Raw genomic sequence first — 16222 nt, 5'->3', positions numbered from 1 at the left:
CAATCAGTGTCCTTTTGTTTGTTCCGACGCGTCGGATAGAATCTTTTTTTCCTTTTGTTGCAGTGTTTGCAAATTTTACCTACTCGCATTCTTTTTCGGTCATTCCGTTGATCCACATCTGTATCTACACTGGACTCGTCCAGTTTAGAAAATCTATTTTCTATTACAATATTACAAGCTACCTCGGGGGGCGAGCCCCCGGATACCGGATGACAACTGATCTTTTATACAAGTTAAATTAAATTTAAAAATTTCACAAGAAAAAACACTCCCGCCACGACCAACGTTTCCCGCGCTTTTTTTCAGTTTGATTATTTGATAATAATTATAGTTTCGTTTTTTTAATAGCTCTGGCACGATTTGTGCATTAGCCAGCGTCAAGTATAGGATTTTTTATAATTCGTGCTTGTCTTTAGAAATTCGACCATGTCCTCCATGTACGGTTTAGGCACTCGCCCGGTACCGCACAACCCTCCCAAAGGCCGAGAACAAATATTTTTAATTAATAAATAATTTTTAAAAATATTAAATTAAATTAAAACTTGCCCTCGAACCGGGAATCGAACCCAGTACCCCTCACCTAGCTGCCACTTAATAAGTCCGCTTGGCTATGAGGCCCCCATAGTTTCACTTTCATATTATATCATCTTATATAAACAAAAGTACTGTGTGGTTACCATTTGATCTGCAGTCTGCACCCACAGACTAGGAAGATTGTGAGCCGAAAAACCACACGAACCGCGCTGAAGGTAACGATGGGATATTATGTTGGTTTGTTATTTTCTCCTGATGCGGAAAATTAAGATCAAACAAGTAGTTTTTGATGTGAAACATCTAAAGCCGCACGTAAAACCGATTTCTGTCACGCTGCTGATGGTATCTATACAGTCTATATGCAGTAGTGTGTACGGTGTGTGTATTTCGAAGTCACGATTTGAAATAAATTCGTAAATTTTTGTATTTAATGAATATAAATGTTTATTCAATAAATAGTCATCGTTATCTGGAAAAAAAATCTTAAGATTTTATTTTATCAGTATGACATATTTAGTTCCTATCACAATCTATTCTTTTCTGCATATTACTTTTACAAAATAATGTCGATGTTTCACATCTGCCAGGCGTCCTGTGACGGCTCAATTTTTTTTAATCTGCGGTAGTATAGATAGATATTAGCTCCATCCACAGAGCACTTGTGTATATCATCAAAGTTTTATTGATATAAACAAATTCGAATATTTAAATTGTGTTAAAAACTTAAAAGTAAAAGCACAATTTACCCTAAAATATAGTAAGAAATATGAGAATTATACTACTATATAATTAAACTTTCTGATGAAATGGGAGAACCTGGTGTAATACGAAAATTAGATGAAGATGTAGTAAATCGCATAGCAGCGGGAGAAATAGTACAAAGGCCAGCCAATGCTTTAAAAGAATTAATAGAAAATAGGTAAGAATAGTTTTTTCAACAGCTCAGAGAATGTTGACAATTATAACCACTATATTATTTCAGCTTAGATGCAAAAGCTACCAACATTGTTATAACAGTTAAAGCAGGAGGGCTAAAATACTTACAGGTAACTAAATTATAGTAGTACTAAGAAAGATTTACTTGTTTCTATAAAATCCTGCCTGTCTGGCTGTGGAATGAGAATAACTATACCTGTTAAAAATATTAATGAATATTTTTACTATTAAGCTCTAGTTATGTCCATTGTTAAGTTTTACTTTTTATCTAAAGCTATGTGCTTAACCTGATATTAAAAAAAATATAATCACATTGTTTATTATTATAGATACAAGATAATGGCACTGGTATAAGATTTGAGGATCTAAATATTGTTTGTGAAAGATTCACAACATCAAAACTACGGGAATATGAAGATCTGCAAGTTATTGAAACATATGGGTTCCGAGGTGAGGCGTTGGCTAGTATAAGTCATATAGCGCATCTCACTATTCTTACTAAAACTGATGGCAGTAAATGTGCTTATAAGTAAGTTTAAAAAAACTAAATGACATATTTTATATAAAATAGGTTTTTAAAATAAAATAAAAATATTTTCTTCATACTTAAAGTAAATACAGTACATATTATTCTACCTTAAATATTAAATTATATTACATATATATATAAATAGCCTAAAAGAGCAGCTATTCATTTCTATAATCTGCACTTTCTAGTGTTAAATAATTGGGCATGACATAAGTTAATTTAAAGAATGAAAACTGCCATGTAATAGTTTTTTTTTAATATAGCAAAATATACAATATACATTAAAAATATGTTACAAAAATTTAAATAATAAGGTTATATTTTGCGCCATTTAAGACTGTATAAGAGACAGTGGATTGTAATATATTACCGTACCTGTTGCTGACTTTGGTGTGTATGATGCATTTCTCATTAAAAACTAATAACACTAATAACTGAGATTAATGACACCCTTTATAGCTAACCCTATAATAGATTTTTATCGAAAATACCAATGAAGTTTTTAAATTTTAGGGCATCATATGAAGATGGAAAACTCAAAGGACTTCCAAAACCATGTGCAGGCAATAATGGTACACAAATAACTGTTGAAGATCTGTTCTACAATGTGTTAGCGAGAAAGCGTGCTTTGCGAAGCCCTAATGAAGAATACACACATATAATGGAGGTTGTGGGAGGCTATGCTATTCATAACAGCCATGTTGGGTTCACCTTGAAGAAATTTGGTGAAAATATAGATATAAAGACACCAATCAATTCTTCTGCTGTTGAGAATGTTAGAATTGTAAGTACTCCCGGCATGAATTGTTAGTTATACAAAAGTCGTTCCTTCATATTTTTATTGCTGTTTTACTTTTATGTAAATTTATACATACGGACTTCACCGCGGAAACATTCGGGGAGGCTTCCTAGAACCTCAAAACGTCAACAGATATCTGTTAAAAACTCGATTTCCGAAAATTTTCAATTTTCTTAGCGAGAAGTTAAAAAGAAGAATAATAAAAATATGAAAAAATAATAATAATAAAACATAAAATTTTATTTATTTCCTTTTTTAATTCGCCCAGGCCTGCGATTCTGTAACTCACTTTTCGAACTCACACAGCGGTTTTCGCATCGGCGATCGCTCTCAAATCAGTCCTGAAGCAGTCATTTTATGATTTGGTATTCTGATAAACAATAAACTACAAGCTCTCACCTTTTCAGAATGCCAAATCATAAAATGACTGCTTCAGGACTGATTTGAGAGCGACCGCCGATGCGAAAACCGCTGTGTGAGTTCGAAAAGTGAGTTATAGAATCGCAGGGCAGCAAAGCGGGCGAAAACGGCTAGTGTACTATCTATATAAGGAATATAGGGAAATGTTAGGCATGCAAAGGTCTGGGTACAAACTCTGGCACTTTTTCATTGGTTGTAATGGTTAAGAAAAGGGTGAATAATATTGTGGCCTACTTACTTGTAAAACTAATAATTAAAAAAACACGCAGAAATCTCTCAGTGTCATACCAATCGGTCATGTATCAGTGTTTTAAAGAAGAACATATAATAGTTCTTCTTTTATTAAAGTGAATGTTATATTATACTAGTAGACCGGCCAAGCGTTGCTGTGGCTAAGGTTTTTGTTATATTACATAGTAGTAAACTATTCAAGGGAAACGGTAGGAGAACTTATGTGAAAGGTTGATGACAGCTTATGTGAAACGTTGATAATTTTAACACAGCGCCATCTGTTAGAATTGTATCAAATAATAAACAAATATTTTGCAATAAATTAAAATTGCGACTATAATTTGAGATTTAAACTACCCTATCTTTTAAGTTGGATCAAACTACACACGGTGTGCAAATTTGATTGATATCGGTTCGGTAGTTTAGGAGTCCATTGAGGACAAACATTGTGACACGAGATTTATATATTAAGATAATACTGACTGTTATGGTGCAAATTGTTGCAAAAACACAGACAATATTGCATTTTTATAGCATTTATTACTATACACACCCTATTTTCCAGATACATGGCAATTCAATAGCCCGGGAGCTTTTAGAAATAGAATTAAAAGATGAAACCCTAAAGATGTCCGTTCATGGATTCATCACAAACGTCAATTATTCAAATAAAAAAGGCAGCTTACTTCTATTCATCAATCATCGACTGGTGGACTGTGTATGTATGTACATGTATTTGGAAGATTTTATACCTTGGTGATTTAACACATTCCAATTAAGTTTAATTTAGCATATACAAATGAAAATGGTATTTATTTGGTTGTTCTTTGAAAATTAATAACACCATCACAGAGTCTAATCAAAAGTTTCTTACTCAATCTTATGCAAAAAATTTATAAACAATGTCACACACATATATATGACAGCTCACCAGACTTTATATATTTTAGTAGATATTATATAATATTCATATGTAATACCACAAGAGCTTCAAAATTATCGGGTATTTCCCGATAGGTTCGTTGCAAACAATTAATATAGTTGTCATGACGACTAAGTCGTCATGACGACTATATTTGTTTGCAACGAACCTTGAGAGAAATACCAGATAATTTTGAAGCTCGAGTGGTATTCGGGGGATTATTTTTCCGACCCAAATGTCGGCCGATAGAATTGCACCATGAGACGAAATGTACAGTTAACAAATAAGAATTTCATAATGAATAAAACAACTACTTAATACTTTTCTTGAAGCAACGACCAGAGAAAATTTTCACAAAAAATTGTCAGTATAATACCATGTAGGTTGTACCACGTGACGTCGAATGGTGCAATTCTATTGGCCGACATTTGGGTCGGAAAAATAATCTAATTTAATATGCTAATGCGTATTGTTCCCACGAGAATGTAAGTGCGTGCTCCTATTTCACCATGCCTTCTGCTGATCGAGGACAAGTATTTGCTTTTTTTTAATTTATGTTATTATTATTAATTACTTAATATGTCATGTGGAACATGGTGTAATGGTTGCAGCTCAAACGTTGTGTAAAAAAAATGGCGATTAAAAAGACTGGCGGAGAGTTTATTGCCAGTTCTTCCGTTCTACGCCCTTGATTTGAGAACTGGCACTAAATGTAAAATTAGAAGCATTAATATGTATTTCTTTACTGACGAGTCATAAGTGTACATTATGTTACCTATATAATCAAATGATATTTTTAATAATATAACTTAAATGCTTTATACAGTATTTTTATTATGGTATTTTTATTTCAGCAATACGAAAAGCATTAGATGCCGTATACTCAACATATTTACCGAAAAATGCACATTCCTTCGTCTACCTCAGTATTGAATTAGGTAAGAGCAACATTTTTATAAGAAGGGAGGGGCTCTTTGACTTCCCTATAATATATATTCGGTTCAAAGATACTTTATTTCTCAAAGAATTACATTCACTTGGCGAGAAAATTTAGAGTAAGTTAGTTATATACATCGTGTTATGAAATGATTTGAAAATATACTATATAAAATAAAAATATTAGTTTCTAACATATGTACAATATTTGTTACAAAAGTGCAGGTAGGTCGCATCGATGTCACAACAGGCATTATGTGACAATGAATAGTAATAATTTCTAAGACGCTCTTTCGCAGACATAAGTAAATGCTAGAGCCTTTTTGATGTTTTGTAAATAAATAAATTATTCCATTAATTCATATTAAACTTTTACGATTGTTACAGACACAGATATAGAATATGATTATTTTTGTTATTTTATAGGTATGTTGTTAATTATATGTACTTTTAAAAGTTTTTTAAATTTGTAAAAAGGTTTTATTTCTTTTAATCTGGGTGGCAATGTATTAAATATTTGTGCGCCTTGATACATAATATTAAGTTTTCCGTAATTAGTCCTTGGTTGTATTAAACATAATGTATCAATATTTCTTAATGAATATTTTGTATATGATTTTTGTGTAAAGGATAGATTTATATGAATTAATTTGTTAATAATTTTGTATATTAAAATTGAGGTATTATATATTATTCCTGCTTTTTTTTAATTTTGATAGTCTGTGCATAATTACGTCGTTTTGTACGTTTGACGTTCATTTGTTTGAATATGAAAAAGAAGATTAGATAAACTAGTGTAATATAGGGCAAATTCAAGTTAGCTTAAACGATTTTCTACCTCTTGTATATTTCATTTTTAATGCAGTCCATAAAATCTTTGAAAAATTCTTATCTGTCACTTCGTCCATTTTATTTTTTCTTTTTTTTTTTTCTTTTTTTTATGGCTTTTATTTGTGCCAACTGGGCACAAGGTACTTCGCCAGTGTCGTGTAGATGGAGAAGGCACGATGGAGATTGATCGGTGAAAATAATAATTAAGTTAATTTTGAATATGCACCTAAACAAAAACAAAATAGTTGCAATTCGATTGTTAGTTTTAAGACGGCACAGACAACACAAATATGAGTGAGTAATAATAACATTATTAAATACTGTTTCCTCTTTATAATAATTTTTATATATATATATTACACTTTAATTTTATTGATTTCTATATATTTACATAAAAATCTACAATATGGACTAAACACAAACATTAACAAACATTTAACACTTAAAGGACGGGGGACTTTACGGGGAAGAACGTCATAGAGAGGATAGGTTAGTTTGGGACAATTAAATAGAATGTGAGATACAGTGCCTTCATCCAAGCCACACTCACAGATAGAGTGATCCCTTATCCGGAGCTTGGCTAGATGAACAGGAGTGCAAGCATGACCAAGACGAAGACGTGAGATTGTGGATGTAATCCAGCGATTTACATTCCGATAATGACAAAACCAGGGTTGTCTTGGTATGTTTGGTTGGATGGAAGCATAAAACTTACCCCTAACCGATTTGGAGTCATTCCAAAATGTCTTCCAGGTTCTGTCCAGATATGTCTTTGCAAGAGTACAAAGATCCTGTGCTGAATTTTCAAAATGATCTAGAGAACCTGACTCAACAGCTGATTTGGCACATGAATCAGCAGTCTCGTTTCCAGGGATACCTGAGTGGCTAGGAATCCAAACTAGTATGATAGACAATCCTTTTTGATTACAAGAGAGCAGAGTCTCCCTGATTTTTAGAATAATGGGAAAACGTGATTTGCTGCGAAATAGGTTTTCTTTAATGGACTTTAAACAACTAAAAGAGTCTGTCAAAATAGCTGTCTGTTGTATGTTATGGGAGTGTGCAAACAGGATTGCTTCCAATAGAGCAGTGGCCTCTCCTGTGAACACTGAAGATTCGGGAGGACATTTAAATTTCAGGATAATTCTATACCGAGGAACCCAACAGGCAGCACCAACACAGCCGTCTGGAGACAGCTTTGATGCGTCAGTGTAAATAAGATGATTTGGCCAATTTTGATTAATATAGCTTTGTAATTTGATGTTGGTATCTGGGGCTCCTTTGATCAGACCAAGGTCTGTGATGATGGGAGGTTTGTATACCAGGGCTTTATAAGAAGTAGAATACAGGGGATTTATTGGAAAAGATATCAGGGGGTTAGGGAGGCTGGTGAACTTTAGATAACTATCTAGCAGATAGGAAGAGGAGTTGCGGGTACAAGGAGAATGTGATAGTTGGGATAATCGATGCCAAAGAGGGTGGGATGATAGCTGTAACATCTTGCTAACAAAGCGGTCACATAAATACTGCCGGCGGATGTGTAGAGGAGGATCAACACACTCAACCTGCAAAGCATTAGTGGGGGAGGATTTCATTGCACCTAGAATGATTCTAAGGCACCTATATTGAATTTTGTTTAGTTTCTCAGCAGCTGATTTGTTAAAGGGATCCAGAACAAACATACAGTAATCCATATGACTACGTACTAAGGCATTAAACAATAACTTTAAATAATAGGGATGAGCGCCCCACCAAACTCCCGCTACTGCTCTTAGTACGTTAATACCTTTTTCGCATTTTTTGATAATGTGTTCAGAATGGGCAATTCCGTTCAGCCGGTTGTCTAAATAAATACCTAAAAATTATAATAAATACCTAAACACCACTGCCTGAGATTTGCCCACTGACAGGGACAAGCCGTGGTCAGACAACCACTGGCCTAGATAATACAAAGCAGAATTGATACGACAGGATACTTCCCCTATACTGCCTGAGCTGTGATAGAGGACAATATCATCAGCATATTGTAAAATATTGCAAAAACTGGTAACAGACAGTTCGAGGTCATGGGTATAAATGCTATAGAGCAGAGGGCTGAGAACTGAGCCTTGAGGGAGACCTTTCCAGACTAGTCTAGGGGGAAGAGAGGTATTCTGATGCTTTATCAAAATAGATCTGCTAAATAGCAGATTACATATGAGATGTACCATCCTCGAAGAAACACTCAGCTTAAGCAGTTTCTGCCTGAGCGCTGGAAGTAGGACACTGTCATATGCAGAAGCAATATCAAGAAACACACCCACAAGGTACTCTCCTTTTGTAAAGGCTAGGCGAATGTCTGTTGTCAGTATACTGAGGCTGTCTGTGGTACTCATACCCTTCCGGAACCCAAATTGGGATGAGGGGAGAATATTTCTACTTTCCATTAACCATTCCAGTCGGTTTTTAAGAAGGTGTTCCGTTACTTTAGCTAAAGTAGATGACAAAGCTATGGGACGATAAGAATTTGAATCTGAAGGGTTTTTTCCAGGTTTGAGAATGGGAATGACTATTTGAGATGTCCAAGATGTCGGTATAATACCAGTTTCAAAACTTTTGTTGATTATTTTTAGATAGTAAAGTTTAGCTTTGTCATTTAGTCTAGTCAGGAAGGAATATGGAACGCCATCTTCCCCTGGAGTTGAATCTTTGAGACCATTAAGAGCGATTTGAAGCTCAGAGAAAGAAAAGGGAGCATCCATTTCATTGTTAGCCAGAGCTGGCGTAGAACTTAAAAATGAGTCCACATAGGGAGCGAAAGGTGGAGCCAGTTTATCTGCAAAGTTGTTAAGCCAGTCAGAAGGGTTATTTGAAGAAGGATTAACATGGTTCAGGGAACGACGGAATCTCCTCACATTAGACCACACAATAGAGGATGGAGAACGAGGGCTAAGGGATTCGCAAAATTGTATCCAACTACATCTTTTCTTCCTGGATACCAACCTTTTAATTTTAGCATCAAGCTTCTGGTAATTAATAAAGTTCTCCTGTGTCATACTGGCTGAGTAGGATTTCTCTGCAGCCATTCTCTTATCAAACAAATCGCTGCATTCATCATCCCACCAGGGAGAGGAAAGCAGCTGATTTTTAGGAGAGTGCTTTTTGGGGATCTGGGAATCGGCCGAAGATAAGAGAGAATTTAAAAAAAGATCATAGCAAGACAAGACATTTTCTTCGCATTCCAAATCAGGCAGAGTGTCTACCATGCAATCAACGGATTGGGCATAATCTTTCCAGTTTGCTTTTTTGAGTTTATATTTTAAAAGGGGGTTGTGGTAAGAGGGGGGTAAGGATTTGTTATTTAATGAAATAATTACAGGAAAATGATCACTGCCATAGGTGAACTCAAGGGCGTTCCAAGTTAGTTGCGAGGCTAGGTTAGGGGAACAGAGGGTGAGATCCACTGCAGATTTGGGATTCTGATTAGGGTATACCCTGCGAGTTGGAGAGCCATCATTGAGGATGCAGAGATTGACATCGTCGAGTAAGTCAATCAGCAGTGGAGCAAACCTATCACTAGCATGGCACCCCCACATAGTGTGATGGGTGTTAAAGTCACCCATGGCTATGATAGGGCTGGGAAGGGATGATAAAATTGATTGTATCTCAGGAAGAAGAGAAGGAGAAGGGTGAGGAATATACAAAGATACAAAAGAAATGTCTAAGGTACGAACAGCAACAGCATTAATCTGATCGCTGTGGGTAGGAAGAGGAATTTGGGAGAATGGGAGGGAATGCCGTACAAAGACAGCACTGCCCGCATACCCATCATTCCTGTCATCCCGCAGACAGGAAAAGCCAGGCACCCGAAATCGGGAACCAGGTCTCAGCCATGTCTCCGAGATGGCAACAATCGTGGGTTTATGGAGGTTTATGAGGGAAATTAATTCATGTTTTTTTGAACGTAAGCTTTTACTATTCCATTGAATTAGGGTTATTGGGTCCGTTTTGTAGTAATTTAAAAAGTTGGGATAAGTTTTTGGCAACGTTGGGCGGTAGGGGGATTTCACTACATGGAGCGACAATACTTAGAAGAAATTCAGAAATAAATTCTAACATTTGGCCCTGAGAAGGAAGGGTGTCAACATTATTGTTGAGAGCACAACCATTTGGGAGGGATGAGGAGCACTCACCAACAATAGTCTGGTGAGCTGTTCTATCGTACCCCTTTGCTAGAGGAGCTTGGGGACGAGGGGAGCGATAAATTGTTTGGCGATAGGAAGCATTGGTAGGAGTTTGGGCTTTTTGAGTAGATTTTAGAGAATAGGCAGGAGGGGTAAACATTTCTTTTGTTATCTCAGCATATGAACGTCGGACAGGAGGAAACTTAATTGCTGCTTCAACGTATGAGATGTTGTCCTGGGACATCACCATTTTTATGGATTGCTGTCGAGTAAATTCTGGACAGCCCTTGTCAGAAGCAAAATGTTTGCCTGAGCAATGTAAACATGTGGATGTTTCTAAGGTGACTTCACACGTATCACCTGTATGGGGCTGAGCACACCTGTAACATCTGGGCTTAGATCGGCAGATAGATTTGATATGTCCAAAACGGCAGCAGTTCAGGCACTGTATGGTTGGGAGTTGGTAGGTTTCGACAGGGAGGGAAGTGTGGTAGGAGTAAACCTTGGCAGGGAGCATTTGCCCCCTGAAGGTAAGGACGACAGATTGGGTAGGCACCCAGGTGGTGACACCCTCATTTACTGTTTTTCGGTTCAGTCGCCTTGATTTTAATACTTCACCACATCCAGGAGGAAGCTCTAATGAAATTACGAGTTCGTCCATTGACCAGTCCACCGGTACACCTCTGACCAACCCCATTCTGGTAATGTTATAAGTGGGGATAATAGCTTTAAACTTGCACATACTAAGAACCGGGTTGACCAGAAAGTTGTTGGCAGCTTCAGCAGAAGAGAACTCAACGGTGATTTTATTACGGCCTACATTTTTTACACCATCGTGTATGATAGAACTAATTTTGTGCTTATGCATAAACTGGCCGAAAGTAATAGCACGTAAAGAGGCTCCGGAAGATGGGTCTTCTACTTCACGGGAGACTTGGACAATGAACGGACCTTTATCTTCATTAGAGTAAGACCTAGGTCCATCGGAGAAGGAGGGGTGGACATAAAGGTGTTGTATAGACGGGTTCGCCTGAGCGGGATCCGTAATAGTTTTTTTAAAGGATGGTTCATTTCTCTCCTCTCCTTGTCGTTTGCGAGACGTAGAAGAGGTTCCCGGGTCAGGAGGCTCGGGGTCAGGATCTAGATCCATTTTACTAAAACTGCAGCAACTATATTAATTTAAATTTTATACTTTACCAGCACCAATAGGGTTAGTTTTATCTAAATAGCACAATAACAACTATTTCAGCTTAGGAAAATCACAGAAACACCGAGAAAAACACGGAAATCTCACTAACACGTGCGTCAACCAAAGCTAACGCGAGCGACCATCCTCGTCCATTTTAATGTCATGGGTAATGTGTTGGCGCCAATGCAATTTTATTTTATTTATATATATATGTATATCTAACGTCGAAAATATATGCTTAAAGTTATCAGAGGTCACCACTAACATAGAAAGACATTAAATTAATTGTTTATTGTAAAATACACAATTAATTTAATGTCTTTTACCCCTTATGTTTCATATATGCCAAATAAGACAATGTGATCTTTCAGACCCTCGTACTGTAGATGTGAACGTGCATCCAACAAAGCATGAAGTTCAGTTCCTGTATGAGGAACAAGTTGTTGAAAGGATTAAATGTTGTGTGGAGAGTAAACTTATCAGCTGCAACTCTTCACGGGTGATGTATACGCAGGTATACGTTTTCTCTCTTTTACTTCAGAAACGTAATCTTAATATATATAAATTACGTGTCACGTTATTTGTCTGCTATGGACTCCTAAACTACCGAACCGATATCAATCAAATTTGCACACCGTGTGTAGTTTGATCCAACTTAAAAGATAGGATAGCTTACATCTCAATTTATACCCGTAATATTATTTTATTGCAAATATTTGTTTATTATTTAAATACAATTCTAACAGATGGCGCTGTGTTGAAAGTACCAACGTTTCACATAAGCTACAATTTAATGGCATAACCACCAAAAAAGCATGGTGGTCCCCATGACTGGTGTTCTCCTACCGTTTCCCTTGAATAGTTTGCTACTATGTAATATAACAAAAACCTTAGCCACAGCAACGCTTGGCCGGTCTGCTAGTCTCTTATGTATATACACAAATACGATATAATATTATAAGTTCTTTAAACTTTCGTTAGTCCACAATAAATCTTCCCTTAGAAGAAATAGGGTCAAATCAAAGCTAAAACGCTGGTTCTACCTTTAGGCATACCATGTGCCCAAACTAAATTGAACAATAATTTAAAATTCCAGGCACGACTTCCAGGCGCAACTGCTGTTGAAGAAATCGTTAAGAAAACAACGGATGGCGCTAAAGTGTATGCGAAAGATTTGGTTCGGGTTAATTCAGACACTCAAAAAATCGATAAGTTTTTTCAGATCGCCGTCAAAAATGATGATTGTCAAAATGAAATTAAAAATATTCACAAAGAAATGGAATCTGACGTAGAAACACGTGAAAACGACAAAGAGAGAACAGATATACGAAATGAAACAGAAGTTATTATTCCGGAAGAGAACTCAGAATTGGACATTGAAAATTCACCAAAGGTCGAAAGAAGTAGATGGAAAGATATAAATATAAATCAGGCAAATCTAAGTTACATAGATCCAAAGGAATCGTTCAAAACGAGACAGTTCAAGTATGAGAGGGTAGAAACGAAATTGACGAGTGTAAAACAATTGAGGGTAGTCGTAGAAGATAGAGTTAGTAGGAATTTGAGAGAAATTTTGGCAAATTTAATCTTTATAGCCTGCATTGATTGTCACAAGTCGCTGATTCAACATTCCACGAAGTTGTATTTGTGTGACACAACTAGGATTTCGTAAGTTGAATAATTTTAATTTTTAAAGAAAGTCGGTTTTGTTCGAACAATTATATATCGATAAAGGCTGAAACGATTTTCATGGTTTTTGATTTGTTGTATTTGTCTCGGTCTCCGTCTGGAATAGCAGAATTAATAGTTAAATATATAACAACTTTTTTTTTTTGTTATTATCTTAATAATGAATACTTTATGTATTTTTTATCTTTTCTTTAAATTGAAAACTACTAACGTCTCACATTTTATATTTGTTTATAATTAAATTTTTAGTAATAGTTTTATTATTATTTTTGTTTAATATGTACAATAATAATGGGTGTAGCTGTGACTCCAAGGTTATAGGCCCACTGAAAATCAGTGTTGATGTTATCCTAAAAATGAGTTTAGCCTATTTTTGTGTTGCCAAATAATAATTGCGTTTTAGCCTTTCTAAAATTATGAAACAAATTTTTTTTCAGTGAAGAGCTATTTTACGAAACGATATTGTACGATTTTCAAAACTTTGGACTTATCAAGATGTCGAACCCACTGCCCTTAGAAGAATTATTTGTTTTGGGACTCAACACCAACGAGAAAGAATGCAAAGATGAAGGTATTTTTAACCACCATTATGATTTAGTTTGACTTCGATTCCTGGAAAAACAATACTTGTTTCCACACAGAATTACTTATGAATTAAATAATGAATAATAGTTAAGTGCAGTACTTTACTGTTAAAATTATATTCAAACCGTTGAAACAATTAGATCTCTTAAGATACGAGTTCCAACGTTTAGTGTCTATTTTAAGAAGACAATAAACAAAAATTCATCAAAATTGCTCAAGCCGTCTTGGCGTAAAACCGTGATTAGTATTTAGAGTTATTCTAGACTCCCTGAGAGATGTTTAAATACGATTTTTAATATGTTCATATATGTTTGAGGTGATATCAGGGCAATGGCGAAAGAAATGACAAAGCATCTACTGAGCAAAAAAGCGATGCTGTTAGAGTATTTCTCATTCGAATTAAATGATGAAGGAGAATTGTTGGCTTTACCTTTACTTCTTGGTAAGTTGTAAGCCTTTGTAGCAAGAATATAAAAAATCTGTCCAAAAACAGTAGTTTTTACGATCGCTCTTTTATACAAAACAAAAATTAATTGCGAGAATATAAAACCACTGAATATACATGTACAGACTAATATTATAGATAAGTACTTAATAAAATACTATTTATTTCTTATTCTAATCCGGTAACATATAAATAAATATAAAATACACAATATATTTCGATCGAAATCAAACTCCCAAGTACATATTATTTCGCAGCTTGCAACGTCATTGTCGATTCGACTGATCTGTAACTTCTTTGTGCCATGTGACCAACGTACGAAAATCAATATTTTTAATTGTAGTTGTTTTAATAAATTAGTGATTATATTATTTTACTTAATAAAGCCATGTTTTATTTGTCTCTTAATACTCTATTCGAAATAGTTAAATAGCCCATTATTTAATGTCATTAAATATATCAAAATAAGTTTGTGTCGTCGTTGTTGACCTGGATAGTGATAAATTCATCAATTTAGTTTTTTTTTAATCTTTTTATAATGTTTATTGCACAAAAAACCATAATAACATTTCATCAATTGACGGGTTAGCATGAAATAAGGAAATTGTGCGTTTAACTTACTCGTGTATGTAATCACAATAATACATTATTTACTTTTACTTAACCCGTTTGTCATTAAAAAATTCATACGAAATTTAAGTGAAATAATTTTGGTCTATTGCAGATGGCCACACACCTTTCATGGGCGCACTACCAATATACCTCGTACGACTAGTCACCGAAGTCAACTGGGATTCTGAAAAAGAATGTTTCGACACACTTAGCAGACAAACAGCAATATTTTATTCCCAGCCGAACCCCGACGATAATGAAAACGTGTTGAAAACGGAGTTTTGGAAACAGGAACATATAATTTTCCCAGCGATAAGGAGGTATTTCCTCCCACCGACTAGCTTTGTTGATTCCGGTGCGATATTACAAATAGCCAGTTTAAGTGATTTGTATAAAGTGTTTGAGAGATGTTGAGCTGAGAAAATAAATGTTTTAAATTTATCTTTTGTTTTTTATTTCATAAACTATAATGAGAGAGTTAATTAATCAAGTTGCATTATTAAGATGAAAAAACACAAGATTATTATTATTAATACGACTTTAACAATATTTGATGTACATACTTCTTTATGTTATACACTGGGATTGAATTCATTAGATAAAATCTCCTTGTAAATGTCGCTGAAGCGTTTCAATTTAAAAAAAAAAGTTCACAGACCAGGCTGTAGGGGACCATTTATATTAACTATGATTCAACACTAAGTATAGTCATACACAGTCAAATAGGCTAATGGGGCATTTCACGTAAAGCAGATAGCGGAAAAATGGTGAGGTCGTAGAATTTGTTTAAATTCGGGTTAATCATACCTCTAGTTGGTATGAACGCTAATACGTAAATATTTTATGAATTTAAAAATAATGCTTCTGGAAATTCCGATATGTTTGGAGTCGATTTTCTAATAGGAATAAAATATAAAAAATATAACGCTTTGCAATTCGTACCTATAGAACTTTCTTTTCTCTTTTTGATTAGAACAGAAATTTTGAAAAATAGAAAACTTAGAACTCTAAAAACCGGAATTAAAAACTTCAAATGAGTTTTTTAAAAACTTCGACCAATTTTTTTATTCCAAAAAATATAACTCAAAGTATACTAGAAGTTTCATAGTGGGATGGTTACTAGTTAGGAAGATAAGTAAATTAATGTACATGCATGTCGCACGTTACATACTATTTTATGGCAGCTGTATCATTTTGTGTCAGCGTGTTCAAGCTCCGGCGACCCTGGAACACATGTAGTATGTGTGATGTGTCTGTACCTACCACCAAAATGTGAAACTAATGGTAAATAGTGGAAATATTATAAAAATACAAGTATAAAATGCAATGTTTAATTAAGTAAAGAACTTTGTGATTGTAACCTAAAAAAGGAGCGCAAATAACCTTAGTCTCTGCTTTCTC

At 34.9% G+C, this 16222-nt stretch overlaps 1 protein-coding gene across 3 annotated transcripts; it reads left to right on the top strand.

Moving 5' to 3' along the window:
- Positions 1-1147: 1147 nt before the first annotated feature.
- LOC125054364 (DNA mismatch repair protein Mlh1) lies at positions 1148-15262 on the top strand. Of its 3 annotated transcripts, none has more exons than XR_007117703.1 (11): positions 1150-1453; positions 1517-1580; positions 1800-1999; positions 2513-2783; positions 4015-4171; positions 5226-5309; positions 11862-12004; positions 12587-13158; positions 13617-13750; positions 14091-14206; positions 14934-15007. XR_007117703.1 is itself a non-coding variant. In XM_047656207.1 (11 exons), the coding sequence occupies exons 1-11, from the start codon at positions 1341-1343 to the stop codon at positions 15233-15235; spliced, it is 2166 nt and encodes a 721-aa protein (XP_047512163.1). In that variant the 5' UTR covers positions 1153-1340; the 3' UTR covers positions 15236-15262. The 3 variants fall into 3 exon arrangements, 2 of the variants coding, with proteins under 2 accessions (XP_047512164.1, XP_047512163.1); XM_047656207.1 differs by having other exon boundaries at positions 1153-1453; positions 14081-14206; positions 14934-15262; XM_047656208.1 differs by lacking the exon at positions 14091-14206 and having other exon boundaries at positions 1148-1453; positions 14934-15262.
- Positions 15263-16222: the final 960 nt, after the last annotated feature.

Source organism: Pieris napi, chromosome 12 (genome assembly GCF_905475465.1).
Source record: "Pieris napi chromosome 12, ilPieNapi1.2, whole genome shotgun sequence".
Classification (NCBI taxonomy): domain Eukaryota; kingdom Metazoa; phylum Arthropoda; class Insecta; order Lepidoptera; family Pieridae; genus Pieris; species Pieris napi.
This window is presented reverse-complemented; position numbering and strand designations above follow the sequence as displayed.

What these genes read in the sequence shown, in the direction of transcription:
- LOC125054364 (XM_047656207.1), top strand. Translation starts at nt 1,341, where the DNA reads ATGGGAGAACCTGGTGTAATACGAAAATTAGATGAAGATGTAGTAAAT. An exon ending in AAAGAATTAATAGAAAATAG is followed by an intron (nt 1,454 to 1,516) that starts GTAAGAATAGTT and finishes ATATTATTTCAG; the next exon opens with CTTAGATGCAAAAGCTACCA. An exon ending in CTGTTGAGAATGTTAGAATT is followed by an intron (nt 2,784 to 4,014) that starts GTAAGTACTCCC and finishes CCTATTTTCCAG; the next exon opens with ATACATGGCAATTCAATAGC.